We start from the raw sequence: 21,623 nt of genomic DNA on the forward strand, positions 1-21,623 counted from the left end.
TAAGCAGCAACTTGGAATTATACTGTAATCAGCACCAGCAGGTCCCGGAAGTCTAGACAGGCATCAGTCTCCCGGGTGGGTGACCATAGCATCCAGACTGGACCCTTCCCAAAACACCTCTGTTCCTTCCGTGTCCCCTTTCTATGTGCTGTGCTTTCCTACCGGACCAATGTCAGCCAAGCAGCTATACCTGTGACCCTACAGGCTGATGGCAGTCTGATTCATGTTGTGCCCACACTGTGGCTCTGCTGTGTAAATTACCCCTGACGAGGGGCCCGGTGGCCACCCCCTTCCAGGACTCCTCCTGTCTCCCAGGAGCCGTTCCCATTCCCCAGTAACCCTTTCCCACTCTTCAGCTCCTCTGTCCTTTGGAATTCACTCTTCGCTTTCAGAGGACAGGAACTCCATGTGCCTGACATCTAGTAGGTTAGGAGTTATATTTTCCCCCATATCACAACCTCCCTTCTAATGTGTCAAGAAAGTATACCTGTATCTTCAACTCCCACTGATTTGGAGCTCTGTGATAGGAGTTAAAAGATAATCCCTTGCTTCTACTCTGTTGTCTAGCTCTTCAAATAGGTTTACACATTACAAATAATTCTTGAGATGCAATTATTGTCTTTCTTTTTTGATACAAATGCAATAGGATACATTTTGATCTATGATGGATGAATTTATGAATCCATAGGATTCTATACCACATTTCTCCTGTGTCACCAAGGTCAAAGCTGAAGAATTTCATTAGAAGTAAAGTTGAGCTGTCTAAGCACTTAGGGAATCTTAATGGGGCAAAGACTCCTCTGCACAGACTTGACCTAATTATAAGCACTTCTTACAAACAGAAATTGCCAGATGCTTTGAGAAATATTTGGAGCAAAGCCACTGCCTCGCTTCCCCCCAGTACTTCATTCTACGAATAACTGACCATCTTGTGAGCCCACTCAGCTGTCACGCCATCTCACTTTCCTCCTGGCTCAGTTCTAACTGCCCACTGGCTCTGCGGTACACCAGGGTAATCACAGTATTTGTAGAGTTGACTAACTCACCCCCTTCTCTCCTATTCACCCACCTGACAAATGGTGTTTGTTAAGCCCGATCTCCTCTTTGTCTGCCTGGCACTCCCAAGTCAAGGGCAACGGAAGGCAGCGGACCAACAGCCACCACCTCCAGGGCACCTTGCGTCCTGTCTAAAGACCAAGGACGTGCTGCTCTTTTCACTGCCCTGCTCTGTGAGATAATCGCTTCGTATTCCTCCTCAACCACTGCACCCTCACAAACTTCACTTTCAGCAATCTCGCTTCTACTGAGAAATAATCCAAATGATGCCAGGAGTCACCTCACTGTCCCACGCCCAGTGTCTTTCTCCAGCCCCTTCTGTTTGCACTGATAAACTGTTTCTTCATCTTCTGGAGACCCGCTCCTCCATTTGTACTTTCAGTCACAGCAACTTTTTAATTTAAGTGTTTTATGACTGCAATTGTCCTTCTCCTCCTGTATCATCTGCTTTTCACCATGACTGGGTCATTTCTATCAGCATAAATGATTATACTTGGAACTACTGTGGTTGTCCCTCCCTGGACCCCATGCATTGGAGCTGTCACAGGTACCTGCTTACCGTCAGCTGACATTCTCCTGCAGGGGAGACAATACCAGCATTATTCCTTTCTCAGTCCATTCTTTCTTGAGTTTTCTTTAATCATAGTTTCTTTTCAGTACTTGATATCGAGTCATCTTACAAAGCATAATGCTTACACCCAAGTACTGAAAGTGTGGTGCTTAAATTACCGCCTCATCCTGTTTGCTCTCTTAGCAATGATAACATGGCTCTTCTTTTCCCCAAACCCCAACTATACAAGAAAACCTTGATACAAAAGCACTCAAGAAGTTTTAGTGTCCGAGAACTCCATAGCAAGACCATTTTTACTCCTTGCAAGTGACCTTTGCAGAGATCTTTGGTCCTAGGAAAGGAGAAGAGCTAGAATGTGGCACACACAGTCATTGCTGGTACTGAGTTCCTCCCAATTAATGTGAAGACTGGTAGCGGAGACCTTGTCCAAGATCTCATTATTCTATTTTGCATCTTCACAAAAAGCCAGAGATCACTCACAGATGTTCACAGACTGCAAGCAGTTCACTCACGGGGGTGAAATGACATGAGGCATGCCCGTGTTTCCCGTGCAGACCTGCTTGTCCTTGGACACAGGCTCCTCCCCAGGCTTCTCCACCGGAGCTTCACAGGTGAGTGAGCAATGTCAGCAACTGCCCCAGACACAAGCAAGGAGCACACTGCCCTGAACAGCGGCCACTGTGGGGATTCTCACACTGTCCCACTCCCACAACTACCTGGGCAGCTTGTCAAAGCGCACATTGCAAGCCACACTTCCAAAGAGCACAGATGAAACCGAGAAATCTGCATTTTTGTTGATTTTCAAATGACTCTGATGCAGACTAAACATGAACCGTGTAGTTTTAAAAAATTACCAAGTTCTGAGACCAGAACTAGGAGAGAGAGCAAGGTTAAGAGAAAAAAGAATGATTAGCAATAGACAAAGCAAAGAATAACTGTAACTATCAAAAGAAAACACAAACACAGGGCATTAGACTTGTCAAACTGGCCAGAGGTGAGTAAACAGTCACCAACAAGACAGGAGTGAGGGCCAGACTTGCGGTCATTTCCGGTGGGTACGGCGTCTAGCCAGGAAGCATCCCCGGCTGACTCACGGGCAGCTGCCTTAAAAGTCCAGCTCCAAACACCCAAGGCCACTGGAGCAGCTCGTACGAATTCCTTCACATCCGGCTGCTTTCTTCACTAGCTTCCAGGAAAGCTGAGATCAAAGAACTCACCCAGTCTGGTGGACTTTGGGGTTAGCCCCTAGCCAGGCCCAGATCTGTGTCTGTTGAGGGTTAAGGTGGTAAAACATGACTCCATAAGGTTTCCAAGTTTGTGATGACATTTTCTTATTCAATGTCCAGGGCATAGGGTTTGCCACTCCGTCTGTCAATTCCAGACCCTAGCTTCAGTCCTCGGGCCTTGTGTCCATGCACATGCTTTCCTAAGGTGCCTTCATCAAGCTCACAGTGTGGCTTTAAGTGCAATCTGTCCACATTGAGGTTATCTAAATGTACAACTTTGGGTTTTCACTCAATTCAGCACTTGACTTTTCCACCGATAATTGCATAAATATTAACTTGATAAGAACACCTCTTGCTCAGTCTCCAAATTGCTCCTTCTTCACCCAGTGAATTGCACAAGCACATACTAACTGCGTCCTTCAAATTCCTTATGCTCAAGTTTTAAAAACTCTTTTGTCCTTGTGCTCACGTGATATTTTTCAGTGCACGTCAGATGTAACTTCAAAATATATTCCAAATTGGACTACCCCATGTAACTCCATTACCACTAAGTTCTAAGTAACCACTATCTCTCACCGCAAAAATAAAATAGTCTTTAAACAAACTATTCATTTTAAACCAAATCAGAACATGCTCTCCAGTAGACTCATCCTTTTAGATGTTTTGCATTGCAGTTATAATTGAGATCCAGATGTGGACTGAAGTCCACAGGGCTCCGTGTGAGCTCATCCCAGGCCACTTTCCCAAAACCAGGATCTGCTCTCCCTTCTTCATGAAAATCACACGAGCCGTCTTTCTCTTCTTACAGAAAGCCGTGTGAGTCTCTGTCTCATTCTTATAGATCAGAGTAAACATATATGGCACCCTCAGTTGTGGAAATGAACTGGTATTCATTAAAAAATCATACTGTTTATTAATAAATAAACATACCGCCCAATGTCAATTCAAGTTAATAGCTGAAATCTGAATTAAATCAGGAATACAGCAAAGTTCCAGTGTGTGAGTGACAGCATAGCTGGTGAACACTGTGACCATTAAATAAACCATTAACAATATAAACTGTGCTACATAAAATCAAGTACCTCCTATAATATTAGTAAGACCAACTACACAGTTTATCTGATGAAAGTTTAAATTGTAACTTTTTCAGTTTCTAAAATCTATGTTGTTTGCAGAATTGTTGATATATTGAAAAGTTAAATTGTATAGTTTTCCAATTAAAATGAGTGACTATAATATTTTATAATGTGAAAATGATTACTAATTTATAGTGTCTATTCACTTGGGCACTTTTTTAATTTAAAAAGCTCCTACATGAAGTCCAAAACAGAAAGTGAGAGTCTTGCCAAAGTTCAAATATTGAAGCCATGATCTTTGAATATCAAGGGAAGCCAAAATAAAGAAAGGAAGGAGGGAAGGAAGGAGGGGAGGTGGGGAGGGCTGTGGTGACGCCACACTGCTCACCATTCACTTGGAAGATGTGCGTCTGGTAGATGTCCTCGTAGCCAGCTGCATAGCAGGTGTAGTTGCCCGCATGCGTGGTGGTGACCTTAGTGATGTACAAAGACCCATCATCTCCAAAGTCCTAGAGAAATTAAAATAAATAAAATAAAGGTGTTGGCATTTTCAAAATTTTACTTTTTAAAAGTACATTAATTGGCAAAATAAATAGACTAAAGTATTGTCTTAATATTATCAAAATGATCCTTATAATTGTCCAGGACCTTGGCTAACCATTGTACAATATCATTTGCTTAAGAGGAACCCTTCTCCACTGTTGGTGGAAGTGCAGACTGGTGCAACCACTGTAGAAATCAGTATGGAGATACCTCAAAGAACTAGGACTTAAGTCCCATTTGACCCCGCTATTCCACTGCTGGATATCTTCCCAAAAGAATTAAAAGATAAAAATTATGAAAATTTTGTCTGAAAGGTGAAAATCTTATTGAAAAGAGAGACTGAAGATTATAACAGAAAATGGAAAGACATCCCCTGGTCCTGGGTAGGAAGGATCAACATAGTGAAAATGGCCATACTTCCAAAACTGCTCTATAGATTCAATGCAATCCCAATTGAAATCCCACAAGCATACTTCATGGTCCTTGAGAAAATAATCCAAAAATTCATTTGGAACAAGAAGAGACCCAGAATAGCAAAAGCAATTCTAGGCAACAGAGATATGGCTGGGGATACCACAACCCCCAACTTGAAACTATACTACAAAGCTACTGTGATTAAAAACAGCATGGTACTGGCAAAGAAACAGACCTGAGGATGAGTGGAACAGATTAGAAGATGCAGAAACAACTCCAGACACACTCAGCCATCTCATCTTTGAGAAAGGAGCCAAACACCCTCACTGGAGGAAAGGTAGCCTCTTTAATAAATGGTGCTGGAAAAATTGGGTTTCAACTTGCCAAAGATTAAAATTAGACCTATATCTCTCACCATGCATTAAGCTAAAATAAAAATGGATTAAAGACCTAAATATTAGAACAGAAACACTGAATCGGCTGGAGCAGAGGTTAGGTAGAACTCTTGAAGACACTGGTGTAGGAAAAGATTTTATGAAGAAAACCTCAGTTGCCCGTGAACTAGCACATACAATCAACAAGTGGGATCTGTTATTACTAAAAAGCTTTTCCACAGCAAGAGAAACCACCAGCAGTGTGAAGAGACAACCCACAATGTGGGAAAAAATCTTCACCTGCTCTTCCTCAGACAAAGGTCTACTATCTCGAATATATAAAGAACTTAAAAAAATCAGACCTCCCAAATTTAAAGACCCAATCCAAAAATGGGCATCTGAAATGAACAGACATTTCTCAGACAAAGAAGTAGAAATAGCAAATAAATACATGAAAAAATGTTCAACATCACTGGTATTCAAGAGGTGTAAATGAAAACTATGCTGAGATTCCACCTCACTCCAGAAAGAATGGCTCTTATCATGAAATCAACCAATAACAAATGCTGGCTGGGCTGTGGAGAGAAAAGAACCCTGCTCCACTGCTGGTGGGAGTGTAGACTGGTGCAAGCACTGTGGAAATCAGTATGGAGATACCTCAAAGAACTAGGACTGGAAGTCCCGTTTGACCCAGCTATTCCTCTGCTGGGGATCTTCCCAAAAGAATTAAAAGAATCCTACCACAGTGATATATGTGCACCCATGTTCATAGCAGCAAAATTTGTGATAGCTAAAACTTGGAAACAGTCCAAATCCCCATCAACTAATGAATGGACAAAAAAAGATGTGGTTTAAAAAAAAAAATACAATGGAGTACTACTCAGCCGTAAAGAAAGATAAACTTGAGACATTTCTAGGTAAATAGATGCAACTTGAGACTATACTCTTAAGTGAAATAAATTAGACACATATGTTTAAATTTCACATTGTCTCTCTGATGTGAAAAACTGAAAGGGTAAATAAAGACCAAAATGTAGTAGATAATATGAAATAGGAAGAAACTCTTCAAAAGAAACAAAGTCTTTGTAAATAGGGAAGGGTAGAAGGGTTGGGAAGGTCGTAAATAGAGAAGGGAGGGCAGGGGAATGGGGAAAAAATAAGAACCAAGATACATCAGGTAAAGGTACAAGTTCCCAGTGATGAATGTCATCATAGTGTATACCTAAAATGAACCAATAAACTTTAAAAAGAAGAAGCCCCTTGGAACAGCAGCTTAAAAACAAGAAAAATCTCTGCCATTAAAGGCAATGAATACACTGGGGAAAAAGTTGTCAAAATTCATTTTTTGTCCTGAATTCTGGAAAGAGACAAATGCTTCTACCAATCCGCATCGTATTTCTGAAAATGAGTGAATGGGACTCAGTAGGAAGGGGAAGACTTGTCGTTTTAACTCAGCTCCCCATCCTGTCTCCCAGCTGCAGGATCACCTTGGACAGAGCGCCTGGTGAAGACACCAGCTGTGAAAACCTGCATCGGAGACGACTCGGGTGGGCACGGGCTCAGCGCTGCCCCCGCCGCTCAGAGGGCCGCTGGTCAGAGGCTCACATTCCCGGACTTCTCTCTTCGTGTGAGCAGTGCTATCACTACAGCCCCGTCAAAGAGAAACCGTAGCACCTGTTCCACATTTCTCCTGAGACAAGAGACAATGAAACCAGCCAAAGCAAAACAAACGAATTAAACCCCAAAACCGGAAAAGGAAAACGGGGGAACCAACCGGCAGTGTGTGGCCGGATGCCCCTGGGAATGTGGAGGACCCCGACGTGCAGGTCGGGGCTGGGCTGGAAGGCCACGGTGCCCTGAACAACAGGAAGTGAAGGGCAAGGCAGAGTCCTCAGCTCAGGCGGGGCCCGTCTGCGCCTCCCGACGGGAAGAAACACTTGCAGGCCAGGGAGAGTGCGCTGACTCCAGTCACGTAACCCGCCTCCCCGTCAAGAGTGCCGGGCAGTGACTTCAGGGTGGGTGGATATGTGTAAGAAACACATGGAAAAGAGAAGTAAATGGGACTTAATCCATATGGAAAACACTGTTTTCTTACCAAAAGACACTATCGAGAAAGTGAAAAGACACCTGACAGAATGAGAAAATAGTTCAGAAATCATTTATGTGTGGTAAGGGTGCTATGTCCAGTTTACATAAAGGACTATCACAACTCAACAATAACAAAGAGAATGGTTCAATGAAAACAGCGTAAGAATTCAAATAGACACTTTTTTCAAAAGGCTCACAGACAGGCAATAAGCACATAAAAGATGTGCAACATCTTAGCAATACAGCCACGCAAATAAAGACTACAGTGAAATTCAACTGCACGCTCACCAGGGTGTCAAAAATTAAAAACTAGCAACATAACCCTCCCTTAGGAAAGAGAAGGACGCTCTGGAGTCTCTAGCTGCTGAAAAAATACTACATGGCACATCGGCCTCAGGTAACAGCTTAGCGATCCCTCCCAAAGCCACACGATTACTGACAACTAGCAATTCTACTCCTACCTATATACCAAAAGAATAAAACTCTCTTCACACAAACTGCATGCAAATGCTGGTACTGCCTTTAATAGGCAAAAGGTGAAAAACTCTAAATGTCTATCCACTGATAAATACAACGTGTTATATCTACACAATGGAATATTACTTAGCAGTAAACACCAAGACAGTACTGGTTTATACATGACATAGGTACATCTTGAAAATGCTATGATAAATGAAAAAAGCCAGACACAAAAAGTCACACATTGTGAATTCAATTACATGAAATCTCCACTATGGACACACCATTACACCAAAACGTATTATGCATAACTAAAGACTCAGGGGTCAGGCAGGAAAATGACTGCTAGTAGGAATAGTAAGTCACTTAAGAATGATGAAAATATTCTCAACTTTGATAGCTGTAATGGTCACAAATTGGCTAATGTACTATAAACCACTGAGCTACGCACTTAAAAGGGTCGCTTTCGTAGTGTGTGGGTTATATCACAAGAAAATCCTTATGAAATCCTTACATATAAAAATCAGATATGCTATAACAAAACCACATATCATTTTGGTTAATGGAATCTTTACTCAGAATAAAAAAATTTAGAACTCGATAAAGAATAATTGACACATTTATGTTACAAGGAAATTCCTTTGCATTTCAAAACAGGTAAGCCTTCAAAGGTATTACTAACCTGCAGATTATCTGTGCAAATAAATACAAAGTAAGTCTTTGGAGAGCCCCCAAAGCTCCATGTGCTAGAAGCTTGGTCTGCAGAGAAGTGGGGGCCGCAGGGCTGGGGTCTGGTGGGAAGTCGTCAGGTCACTGGAGTGGTGATGCCCCGTTGCCCCAAGGCCCCCTGAGCTCTCTGAGGATGAGCAGCTCCAAGGACAGGCCCAGCCGAGCCTCCTGCCGGGCTGCGGGGTCACCCATCAGGCACAAGCCCCTCCCATCCGGGACTCCAGAGCCCTCAGGGCAGAGTGCCCACCCCACAAACTTCCTTTCTTCCAAACTAGCCTGCCACCAATATTTGTTTTATAATAACTAAGAAACCTTCGAAGAATCGCTTGTCTACTGACTCTTCCCACTTTTAATTTTGCATTTAATGTTTCTAGTTGACTCTCAAATTCTTAGTGCTATGTACAATATTTATGAATTCAAACTGGGCATTCGTCTTTAATTCTTTTGGTAAAATGTACCTAATTTTGTCAGTGTCATTTGCTCAAGGGAAATTTTCCTTCCGTATTGTGTTTAAGTCTTTAAATCTGTACAATCTAATAGTAGTCAATGACTTACCAATATTCATGTAGTAGTGCTCCAAAAGTGCACCATACATGTTTGTGACTTTATCTGTATCTCATACATGTATTAAAAATAGCTTCTCCCTGGTGATACTCACTACAGATTGAAATCAAGAAAATTATTGTGAGGCCAGTGAACCTAGCCTTGAAAAAAATGATAAAATGTTATAATAGAGAAAAACCACAGAGTGAGGGTGGGAGAGAGGAAGGGGTGGGGGAAAGAGAATGAGGAGAGAGAGAGAAAGAGAGAGAGAGAGAGGGAGAGAGAGGGCCAACGAGACAAACAGAAGAGTCAGAAGAGAGGCAGAAGGAGGAAGGGAAGGGAGGAGGAGGGCCCGGAGAGGGCTGAAGGAAAGAAGAAACATGTCCCACACTGGCCATCACACTACCTAACTGAAGAATATTTGCTTAATAGCTGCCAGGTACAATATCAGTCCTGTACCTTCTTACTGATAGTATGGATCACACTTCATCCCTACAACTCCCAGGAAATGTCAGAGCCTCACAAACAAGCCTCATGTCCTGCACACAGGACAGAACCCGGATGGAGCTCAAACTGCAGTAAGGACCGGCGGTGATGGAGGCTGTGATTGAACTCCCTGACTCAGCAGCACAGGAACCACTGAAAAGCAGCAGAGGCCTGGCCTGGTGGCGCTGTCAGGAGTCTGAGGCTGGAGGGTCCAGGTCTGAGGATGCCTGGGCTACACAGCGACTTCAAGCCCACCCTGGACTACAGACGGAGCAAGGCTCTGTCTCCAGAAACCAACAGCAAACAAAGCTCATAACCGCAGACCACTGATAAGAAAACTAAAATGTGAAGGAAAGGATAAAGACGGGTCTTAAGTGAACATTGAGTAGGTAGTGATTTGTTGCAGAATTTAATGGGAGAAAGCCAAACTTCTGCAAAAAAACAGTTGAAAGGTCAATGCCAAAATTCTTTGCAAAAGAATATGAACAAAAATAATTAACGATAACCTGAAATACGAGATCAATACATCCAGTGTTCATCATTAGACGTGGACCCAGGACAGACACTTGCACCCAGAGCAAAGCAGACAAAGATAACAGCAAAGACCTAATTCTAAGTAACAGCAAACCCAAAGCACACCTGACATTTATAGTTATGTTTATATTCACATGTGTTAAGCTCTTTTTAGGGGGATTGTCATATAATCCCCTTTGAACTTCCATAACACCAGAAACCAATAGCTGTCTACTGCTCCCCAAGAGGGCGGCCCTTCCTCTTCTGGGATTCCTGAGGCCTGCTGAGTTTGCTCAAGTTCCACAAATGCAATCTGAGGTACAATCGAGTTGATGAAAAGTGACAGATTCACTCACCAGTGAGGTGAAAATTACGAAAAATGCACCTTGAAAGGGTTTGAAGTGTCCTACTGTAGTGTGTGTTATTCTAGGATGTGAAGTCCCTTTTAGTTCAAAACAGTCTACTTTCCAAAGTAGCGCATGCTGGACCCCTTCAAAGCTGTGTGCTTCTGTTCATGTCTTCACTCCTTTTTTCTAAGTGGAACCGAAAATCTTCCAGCCGTGTCCTTTAATATACGACTTTATAAACAGCTCTTATTGCAGCTTTTCTTGAATAAGTAAGACTTTGGATAAAGTGTGGCAGTGAACTTACAGTGAAACCCTATAACTATGCAGAGCATTAATATACATCAAGCACTATGCTGTATGTTTCAGAAAAATGATCAGACTTCACCCTTTAAACAAGCCCATTAAAATGAAGCTCCCTTAGGCTGCTTTACACCGATAAATTTTACGTGTGTCTGTTGAGGTTAGCATACAGGATGAGAGGCCTCAGATTTGCATCCAGACGGCAGAATTTAGGCACTCTTGATGAGTACTTCTTAACGTATTTGCCTTTTTCCAGATTCTTCCTTAATTTAAGACACGGTTCAAAATTAGCTGTTGATTGTCTCATAGAGATACATCAAATGTACTTTTTACTTTCTTTCTGATTTCCATTTCCAGTCTCACCATCCTCTTATTTGTCTTAGCGTTTTTCTGATCTGTCTGGATCAAATCTAAGGTGTGATTGTGCAGCTCAGCCACAGCTCGGGTTATGACCTCAGAACAGACACTCGGATTCAGGGACACAGTGCACTTTCCCCGAATCCCCAGCACATTGTAATCTTACAGCCAAGATGCTCCATAAATATTTCTCCAGCGATTAAATCTTCATGAGCCTTTAGACTATTACAGAGTTGCCTCAGGGCACTGGTATCCAGGAAGAGTTGATGGAAAAACCCAAAATCACTTATTCTGCTAAACTGATTGCTGATACTCTCTTCAAGGCAGTGCAAATGGGAATTTGGAAAAAGAACATCTGCAGCACATTTCTAAATTTTGAAAATGTTTATGGTAGCTACCAGATGACTATACTCAATCATGTAGGAGAAATAAAACACTTTACAACCCATAGAAGATGAGCACTGTGATGGTTAACTGGCTGCCTCAATTTGACTAAGAAACCTCATCTGGATTGGATCAGAATAGTTCCGGGTGTGGCTGAGGGGACTTACAGAAGATTTACTGGGATTTCCTGGGTGTGGGTGACAGCAACCGATGGGCTTGTTGCCTTGAGGGTGTAAAGGGCAAAGGAAGAAAGAGGCTTGTTTCTGCTCCTTGGAGGAGCTCAGTGTCTTCACGCGCACCTTGGACGTCCTCTCCTGGCTTCCCATGCAGACCCTTCAGCCTCTGACGGGCATGCACAGGGGACCTGGTCCTTCCTTCACACTCTCACCTGACTCTCTCAGCAGCCTCTGTAAACCATTCTTACAAGCCTCGCCTTAAATCTGTTTCTCTAGTAAGCACTGACTGATGGCCAATCAGAAATTGGAAAGCAGCAAAGGTCAGGCATGAGCTCGCCTTCTGACCCATGTTTAACCAGATGATTGTGCAGCTCATTCTATTAAAAGAGGTAAACCCAGTCTATTACAAAACTGTACATTTTAAATTTAATTCCCTTTTTATATAACATTTCTCTAATAGTTCTAAATTATCTGGTACCAGTATTATTAAACTTTAAAGGCAGTTTTCTATATAAAATATATTGTTTTGATATATACTGACATTCAAGTAATTTGCTTTTAATTCTGATTATTCTAGTATGCTTTTTCTTTGTAATATTGTAAAAGATATGCCTGGGCTTGTTATGTATACAAAATACATTTTGTAAAGTGGCCATAAAAGTAATTTAAGCAAACAGCTACATATTGAAATTGACTTACATACTACCATTTTATGATTTGTATGATTTTTCTAGACTCTTTCAATGTTTCTCACTTGCCTTTTTTCTAACACTCTTAATCTATAACCAACAAATAGCACTGTGAAAAAAATGAATAATGCAAGTTCAAATTTAGCAAATAAGTTATTTTAAGATATCTTTTTCTTAAAGCAAAGCATTTCATAAATTAATTTAAAGATGCACAATAGGAAAGCCAGCTAACATGAATGGAAATTGTTTCCAGTTGATAAGCAAAGGAAAATCAGGCAACAACACGCTTTGGTAGGAAAACTGAAACAAACACAAAAAACACGAGAACTTTGTGGAACAACATTATTTGTTGGTAGATGTAAAATAATAAGTCATGCTTTGTCTTTAGTTAATAAAATAAGCCAGTAGGAGCTTCGGCCGTATCTCCGGGGTAGCGGCCTGGTCTTTTCTTCACCACACGTCTCTCGTCCTCTCTCAGTAGGGAGAGGCAGGACGAACTCTCCCGGGAGCACGAGCCTGAGCAGACCGCTGAGGGAAGCTCCGCGGCCATCAGCACGCGGGCTTTTGTGAGCTGTGCCGTCCAGCAAGGCGAGGCAAACTGGGGTTGGAGAAGAGCAAAGGCCGCAGAAATGAGCTCGCGGCCTGTCGCTAAGCGACAGGCGTTTCTTGGTTACTGTGGACAGCGGCTGCCAGGCATCCACAGGCCAAGTGCAGCTGGAGGCTGCAGCCGGGGCCCAGGCACGGGAGCATCACACTGGCATGGGAGCCGAAGGGACTCGGCCGGGGCAGGGCCAGAAGGGCGACACTCAGGACAGGGAGCACAACCGGCAGGGCAACCCCTGGGCGGGCACCGCCGTCGCTGTGGGCTCCGGGAGTCCGCGCCTCACGGTACACATTTCTTAAAAACAGCAAGGCAGTGCATGACACGCGCAGTGCTTGTTAAAAGTCACAGAAGAGGGGAAAGGAGGATGCAGTGGGGAGGAGACAAAGGAGCTCCAGACTCCTGGGCAGTGTTAGATATTTTAGGGGTTTCGTAACATAACGGCCAAAGGAACCCAGAGTCTGGCAGATCTCGTATGGTCAGTGAATTAATAACACGTACTGCACGGTGATGGCTTTAGTTTAGGTGCAGATGGAAAGAATCCCATTTCTATCCAAATGATAAGATGAAGCTACACGCTTTACAGAATCGTATTTTCTGGAACATCCCAGAGTGCTGCTTTCTCAGGGGAACCAAGAAGCTTAAAATCAAAAGGAAAGGACTCTCCCAATGACCAGCTTAGCCACGTGCAACCACTCCCCCGCCTCTGGCCTCCTGGCTGTGCCGCTACCTGGTTCCACACTACAAAGTCACAGGGGGTCAAAAAGCCCATTGTCCTGAGCTCCAGAAGATAGAGCAGAAGTGAACAACAGAGAGAGGGCCTCTCAGGCTCCCTGATGAAAACTGAAGCCCACTGGAAAAGTGGAGAGAATCTCTGCAATGAAGGCACTCCAGACCACCATACTTGGTAAGTTGGACGGATCAGCACCTCCCATCGGAACCTGGACTATCTTCAGGGAAAGGGCAGCTGGAACCTGCAGTAGAACCTTGCAGAGTTCAACCCTGCAGAGGGACAGGGAGCTCAACTTGGGACTTGCAGCCAGAAATCTGCCTGAATCTCACAAGTCTGTGACTGGCTTGCTGAGACTCATTGACTTATAACTGCACACTGCTGCCCACGTTGTCTATTGTGAAATCAGAGACATACCCTGAAGGAGGCCCTTCATTTTTATTTTTTGTTATTTTCAAAATTATTATTATCTTTTTGCTCTTATTTTTATTTTTATTTTTCTACTCTTTTCAATATTTTTCTCTTCTATTTTTACTCTTTTCTCTTTCCTTTCTCTCTCTCTCACACTCACTCTCTTGCTCTCCCACACTGTTCATCTTCCTTTTCTGTTCCTGTTCTGGCCCTAATTCGGATTTCTTCTTTATTTTTCTTTTCTTCTCTCTTTCCTTCTCTCACCTGTGTCCTCTGGCCTCACTGCTAACCTTCCCCTATCCTTCTACCTACCTATCCCTCCCTCCCCAACTCCGTCTAACTCCCCATTCCAAAGGGTAAAGTTGCTATATTGAAGAGTTTATTCACTATATGTTGGGTTGGTCCTCAATTTTGATTTAATTCACACAGTTAAAGGTGATCGATTAATAACTTCCACAAAATGTCATTTTCTAAGATGTACTTGATGCTATGGTGTTGCTGATTGTATCACTTGGGCTAAGGTGTTGGTATTGATCTAGTCAGTTGTCCTTCCTGGTATAATAAAAATGAGATAGCCGCAGAGCTATTAGAGACTCAAAACCTAAAGACCAGCTATATCTGGAAGACACCTCTGAGATCCAATCATTCCATCAGGGTTCTAAATTCAAACAACAAAGATACTTACAATAAGCAATTTTGAAGTGTCAACCCAGAAATTAAATCAAGGACAATACCAAAAACAAAACTGAGAAGACATTTAAGCAAGGCACAAACTCAGCCTTCCACCCAACTAAAGGCAAATTCTGGGGGAAATGAGGTGGAAAAGTCTGATAATCGACCACCTGGACACCCTGAATTGATAGGACAGGAAGTAACAAAAGAGATAAATGTGGCTCTAGAAAAATTGAAAACAGAAATAATTTCCCAGATAATTACAGGGATGGTGAGCAGAGTGAAAGACATGATTAGAGGCTCTAGAACAGAAATGGATAAAAAAAAAAAAAATAGAAGAGCTCAGAAACATGCTGGAAGCCATGAATGCCCAGTATAAGAAAGAAATAGAAACCCTGATCATAAAACATAAGAAAGAAATGGAATCCATGAAACAGATTCAAACAGATATTCAGGAGATTATGAACTCCACTGAAAGTATGCACAGGAGATTAAGGGAATGTGAAGATAGAATATCAGATGTAGAAGACACACCTAACTAAAAAAGAAATTCATAGACTGAAAGTAAAAGGATGGAAAACAGTTCTCCACACTGCAGGAACCCAGAAGAAAGCAGGTGTAGCAATCTTATTTGCAGACAAAGTAGATTACAAATCAAAACTAATTAAGGAAAGGCAAAGATGGTAACTACATCCTTGTGAAGGGAACAATCCAAAAGGAAGAGATGACAATCATAAATATATTGCACAAAATACGAATGCCCCCAACTGTACAAAACAAATATTAATGGACATGAAAAACCAAATAAGCACTAATACAACTGTAGGGGGGGACCTCAATATCCCACTATCACAAATAGAAAGATCATCTAGACAAAAAATTAACAATGAAATTCTAGAACTGAACCAAGCTATTGAACAAATGGACTTAATAGATGTTTACAGAGTGTTCCCCCCGCCACAAAATCAGAATACACATTCTTTTTAGCTGCACACTGGTCATTCTCCAAAATAGACAATATGCTAGCTCACAGGACATGTCTAAGTAAATGTAAAAGAACTGAAGTTACCCCCGTATATTATCAGACCATAGTGCGATAAAATTAGAGATCAATAACATAAGAAACCACAAAACACCCACAAACACATGGAAATTGAATAATACCTTCCTGAACAACCAATGATAAACAGAGGAAATTAAAGAAGAAATCTCACAGTTTCTACAAGTCAATAATAATGCCAGTACAACATACAGGAATCTATGGGACACAATGAAATCAGTTCTAGGAGGGAAATTCATAGCAGTGAATGACCATATTAGGAAAACAGAGAGAACTCAAATAAACAACCTAATGTTAAACCTCAAGCTCCTAGAAAAAGAAAAGCATAACAAATCCAAAGCTCATACAAGAAAGGAAAGTATAAAGATCAGAGCAGAAATCAATCCAATGGAGACTAAGAGAATGATAGAAAAAAATCAATGAATCAAGAGTTGGTTTTTCAAAAGAATAAATAAAAGTGATAAACCTTTAGCAAACCTTATCAAAAAAAGGAAAGAAAAGGATCAAATCCATGCAATTAAGAAAAAAAAAGGTGAAGTCACAACAGGCCCAGCAGAAATCCAGAGGATCATCAATACCTACTTCGAGAACCTATACTCTAATAAAATGGAAAACACAGAAGAAATGGACAGATTCCTAGATACACACAAATTGCCAAGTTAAATGAAGAAGATACAGGAATTCTAAACACCTCAATTACAATAAGTGAAATTGAAAATATAATAAAAAATTTACCAACAGAGAAAAGCCCAGGTCCTGATGGCTTCACTGCTGAATTCTACAACACATTTAAAGAAGAACTATTGCCATTACTCTTTAAACTCATCAGGGAAATTGAAAAGTAAGCAATACTTCCAAATTCATTCCTGGAAGCAAGTGTTACTTTGATTCCAAAACCAGGGAAGACCCAACCCAAAAAGAGAACTATAGGCCAATCTCCCTAAAGAACATGGATGCAAGAATCCTCAACAAGATACTGATTAACAGAATACAGAGGGTCATAAAGAAGATCAAACACCCTGACCAAGTCGGATTTATCCCAGGGGTGCAGGGATGGTTCAACATAAGTAAATCAATAAATGCAATGCACTATATGAACAGAGCCAAGGACAAAAACCATATGATCGTCTCCATAGGTGCAGAAAAAACATTTGACAAAACCCAACACCGATTTATGATAAAAACCCTACAGAAAATTGGAATAGAATGTCATTATTTCAACCTGATTAAGAGTATCTATAAAAAAGCAACAGCCAACATCATACTAAATGGTCAAAAACTGAAAACTTTCCTGCTAAAATCAGGAACAAGACAAGGATGCCCACTATCACTACACCTGTTCAATATAGTTCTGGAAACATTAGCCACAGCAATTAGACAAGAGAATGAAATAAAAGGAATAAAGACAGAAAAGGAAGAAGTTAAACTGTCATTATTTGCAGACAATATGATACTTTACATAGAAGACCCAAAAACTCTGCCAAAAGACTTCTAGACTTAATTGACAGATTCAGTAGAGTAGCAGGATACAAGGTCAACACTCAAAAATAAATAGCCTTCTTGTACACAAATAACAGACTCACTGAGAGAGAAATTAGGGAAACAATTCCTTTTACAATAGCAACCAAAAAATGAAATATCTAGAAATTGATCTAACAAAGGAAGCAAAAGACCTCTACACTGAAAACTACAGCACTCTGCAAAAAGAGATGGAAGAAGATACAAGAAAATGGAAAGACATCCCTTGCTCCTGGGTAGGAATAACAAATATAGTGAAAATGGCTATACTTCCCAAACTACTATATAGATTCAATGCAATGTCAATTGAAATTCCAACAATATACTTCACAGAATTAGAGAAAACAATCCAAAAATTCATTTGGAACCAGAAATGACCTAGATTAGCAAAAGCAATTTTAAGCAAGAGAGACATGGCAGGGAGTATCACATTCCCCAACTTGAAACTGTACTACAAAGCTACTGGGATTAAAAACAGCATGGTACTGGCAAAGAAACAGACCAGTGGAATAAATTAGAAGATGCAGAAATAACTCCAGACATACTCAGCCACCTCATCTTTGACAAAGGTGCCAACCACTCTCACTGGAAGAAAGATAACATATTTAATAAATGGTATTGGAAAAACTGGATTTCAACATGCCAAAGATTAAAACTAGACCCACATCTATCACTATGCACTAAACTAAAATTGAAATGGGTTAAATATTATAACAGAAGCACTAAATTTGCTGGAAGATAAGTTAGGTAGAACTTTTGAAGACCTTGGCATAGGAAAAGACTTTATGAAGAAAAAACTCAGTAGTGTGGGAACTAGCACAAAGAATCAACAACTGGAATCTCATCTTATTAAAAAGCTTCTGCACTGCAAGAGAAGCCACCAACAGAGCTAAAAGACAACCTACAATGTGGGAAGAAATTTTTAGCATCTGTACCTCAGACAAAGGCCTGCTATCTAGAATACATAAAAAATTGAAAAAAATCAGACCACCCAAATTCAAAGACCCAATTCAAAAATAGGCATCTGAAATGAGCAGACATTTGTCAGACAAAGAAGTACAAGCAGCAAATAAATATATGAAAAAATGTTCAACATCACTGGTCATTTGAGAGATGCAGATGAAAACAACACTGAGATTCCACCTCACCCCAGAAAGAATGGGTGCTATCAAGAAATCAACCAATAACAAATGCTAGTGGGGGTGTGGGGAGAAAGGAACCCATCTCCATTGTTGGTGGGAGTGCAGACTGGTGCAACCACTGTGGAAGTCAGTATGGAGATACCTCAAAGAACTAGGACGAGAGGTCCCATTTGACCCAGCTATTCCCCTACTGGGGATCTTCCTGAAAGAATTAAAAGAATCATACCACAGTGATATATGTGTACCTATGTTTATAGCAGCACAATTTGTAATAGGTAAAGCTTGGAAACAGCCCAAGTGCCCATCAACTGGAAACTGGTAAAGAAGATGTGAGGGGTTTTTTTATATCTAAAATGGAGTACTACTCAGCCATAAAGAATGAGAAACTAGAGACATTTATACCTAAATGGATGCATATTGAGGCCATACTCTTAAGTGAAATAAATAGGACACACATGTGTAAATATCGAATAGTTTCTCTAGTGTGAGAAACTGAAAGTGTAAATAAGGATTAAAATGATTAAAATGAATAATTGATAGGGCCGGGGATTTAGCTCAGTGGTTCCACCGCCTGCCTCGCAAGCTCAAGGTCCAGAGTTCGATCCCTGTTACCAGAAAAAAAAAAAAGAATAATTGATAATTTGAAATGGGAAGAAAAGTTTCAAAGGGGTAGGGGTAGTGGGAGAGGAAGGGGAAAGGAAAAATTATGAGAAAAGAAAAAACTGGAAACAAAGTCTTTGTAAATAGGGAAGGGTGGAGGGGGTGATGGATGGCAGGGGAATGGGGGAAAAATAGGAAACAAGACATCTCATATACAAGCACCCAATGATAAATGCAAACGTATTTGTATACCTAAAATGTACCAATAAAAGAATCTAAGCAAAAAGAAAAAGAAGCTTGAACTTCTGTAAAGGGTTAGACACATGGAACCCTCCACCTGCACTGCACCTTGGTGCCAGATGAAAGGAGCCTGACCTGTGAACAGGGGAAAGACCAGATGCTCCTGAAGCGCAGACACTGCTGGGCTAACACTGAGCAAGACGCACGTGGCCGCCTACGTGCTCTGCCCTCCTGTCTGGAGAACGACAGCAGAGCCACACAGCTGCTGGTGGAAGGACAGCGAGCACAGGAGGAGACGCAGACTCACAGGGAAAGCCTGGCAGTGAGGGTGCATGACGCCCAATCGAGGACTGGTCAACATCCAACAACCAGCTCCTACCAAGCACCAGCTTACAGCAGAGGGAGGAGCAGGTGACTCTGATCACAGGGACCAGTCAGAGCAGAACACAGCGGCTCCTCAGGGAAGGGGTGAGCAGGCAGGCCTGAGTCCAGGGTGAATGCTGTCACCCTGCAAGGAGAAAGTGGTGGTGAGCAAGACGGTGAAGGCTCTAGTGCGAAGACTTGAAAGCATTCCTTGGTCATTTCGGCAAAGAAATGGGGACAATGGGCGTGAGTTGAAGGACATGTTAAAGGGGGGCACAGAGACACGCATACGCTCTCAGCTGAGGATGACCTTGGACGTTGCTCAGGGAGGAACTCAGTGATCTGGGGATGCCCATCAGCTGACCCCACTGCAACTGAGACACAGACTGGAACATAACTTAGAAAGAAAAAGCGCAAATTATACAAGAAAGTCATTCCGTATCAGGCTAAACCACCACTGCCATGAGAAGCACTGATGGGAAGGAGGGGCCGTGGGGAGGCAAGTGTGAAAATGCACGGACAGTAACATTCCAGAAAGAACTAGGCAAGGGACTGACAGAAGGAGACAGGGAGACGCACCTCGTCCCAAGGAAGAGTCCAAGGGGCTAGGGCGAGGGCAGAGAGGGAGGGGAAGCAAAGGGCTTAGGGTGTGCCACTTATACCTGCGGACACCCAGAGCGAAGGCAAACGTGCAAATACGAACTAAAAGTAGTAGTATTGACAGTAATCATGGAAATGGGGAAAGGAGGTCTAGAAATGGAGGGATGTGGGTGGAGGGGAACAAAAAATAATGGAGATGTGTTATGTACATGCACCTACGCCCTAAGACGAATGTAAACTTCACGTACTGCAAACATGTACTAATAAATTCTTTAAAATTGATTTGGTGATGTAGGACAATTCTCTGAATATATGGAAAACTATCAATTTGTATACCTTGAGGTGATGAATTGTACAATATATAAACTAAATATCAATAAAGTTGTCATATAAAAAACATACAGTGCCTCCATTTACCTAGAAATGTCTCAAGTTTATCCTTCTTTATGGCAGAGCAATATTCCACCATATATAAAACATACATCTTCTTTATCCATTCATCCATCGATAGGCATATAAGTAAATCAAACATATATGCTTAAATATAGCATTGTTTCTCTTATGTGAGAAAGCAAAAGGGTAAATAAGGACTGAGATGTATAATAGATGTTGGGAAGTGGGAAGGAAATGTTCAGATGGAAAGTGGAACGGGGCAGGGGGAAGGGAAGGAAGGGAAATGAAAATGCAAGCAAAAAAGTAGAAACAAAACTTTTGTAAATAGGGAGGGGAGGGTTGCATGGAGAGGAGGGGATTGCGGAAAAAAGAAGAATAAAGATAAGTTCAGTACAGGTACAAATTCCCCGTGATGAATGTGATCATCATGTGTGTCTACAGTATACACCAACAACACCGATACTAACAATCAGCAAGTAAAAATGTAGACATTTAGAAATATGTCCAGATCGTTAAAGCCCAAAGAAAATGAGAAAAGACACACAATATGTAGAGGAAGAATCAAAGGAAAGATTCTAGCACACGCTTCCGTAAACCTCGAGAGTCATGAGACACAACAGACCCTGGCGGCTGCGGAGCTGTGTGGGGTGGTGTTACAGAGCTGCCCACCCAGGGCACACACGGGACAAAGGGCTTTCCCACGCGGCCGATGTAAGGCTTCGTTCAAGCCGCAGGACAGCAGAATTCGCCGCGCGACCGCACTCCGAGGGCAGGTGTCACAGGAGGGTGTGTGCGCTGGAGCCACGTCCAGGTCATGTCTTACCTTGAGGTGACGTGGACTCTCACTTTGATGACTGTTTACAATTTACGTTTAATTTTTATTGTTTTCTTATAAAAGAGAACGCTCATGGCAGTTAACTAGCGCAGAGGAGACTGAGCTGAGGACCACACTGAAAGGTGGA

General features: G+C 41.9%; 1 protein-coding gene across 7 annotated transcripts in view; it reads right to left on the reverse strand.

Moving 5' to 3' along the window:
• Fstl5 (follistatin like 5) overlaps nt 1–21,623 on the reverse strand; it is a 742,188-nt gene that overhangs the window by 170,039 nt on the left and 550,526 nt on the right. For all 7 annotated transcript variants that reach the window (XM_087200319.1, XM_087200322.1, XM_087200323.1 and 4 more), the window contains one exon: nt 4,318–4,438. In XM_087200319.1, the coding sequence (XP_087056445.1) occupies nt 4,318–4,438 (121 nt within the window). The remainder of the gene's footprint in view (nt 1–4,317; nt 4,439–21,623) is intronic.

The sequence above is a fragment of the Heterocephalus glaber genome, unplaced genomic scaffold (assembly GCF_053883595.1).
Source record: "Heterocephalus glaber isolate CG9 unplaced genomic scaffold, H.glaber_assembly_v1.0 deba00001737, whole genome shotgun sequence".
In the NCBI taxonomy this organism is placed as follows: Eukaryota; Metazoa; Chordata; class Mammalia; order Rodentia; family Bathyergidae; genus Heterocephalus; species Heterocephalus glaber.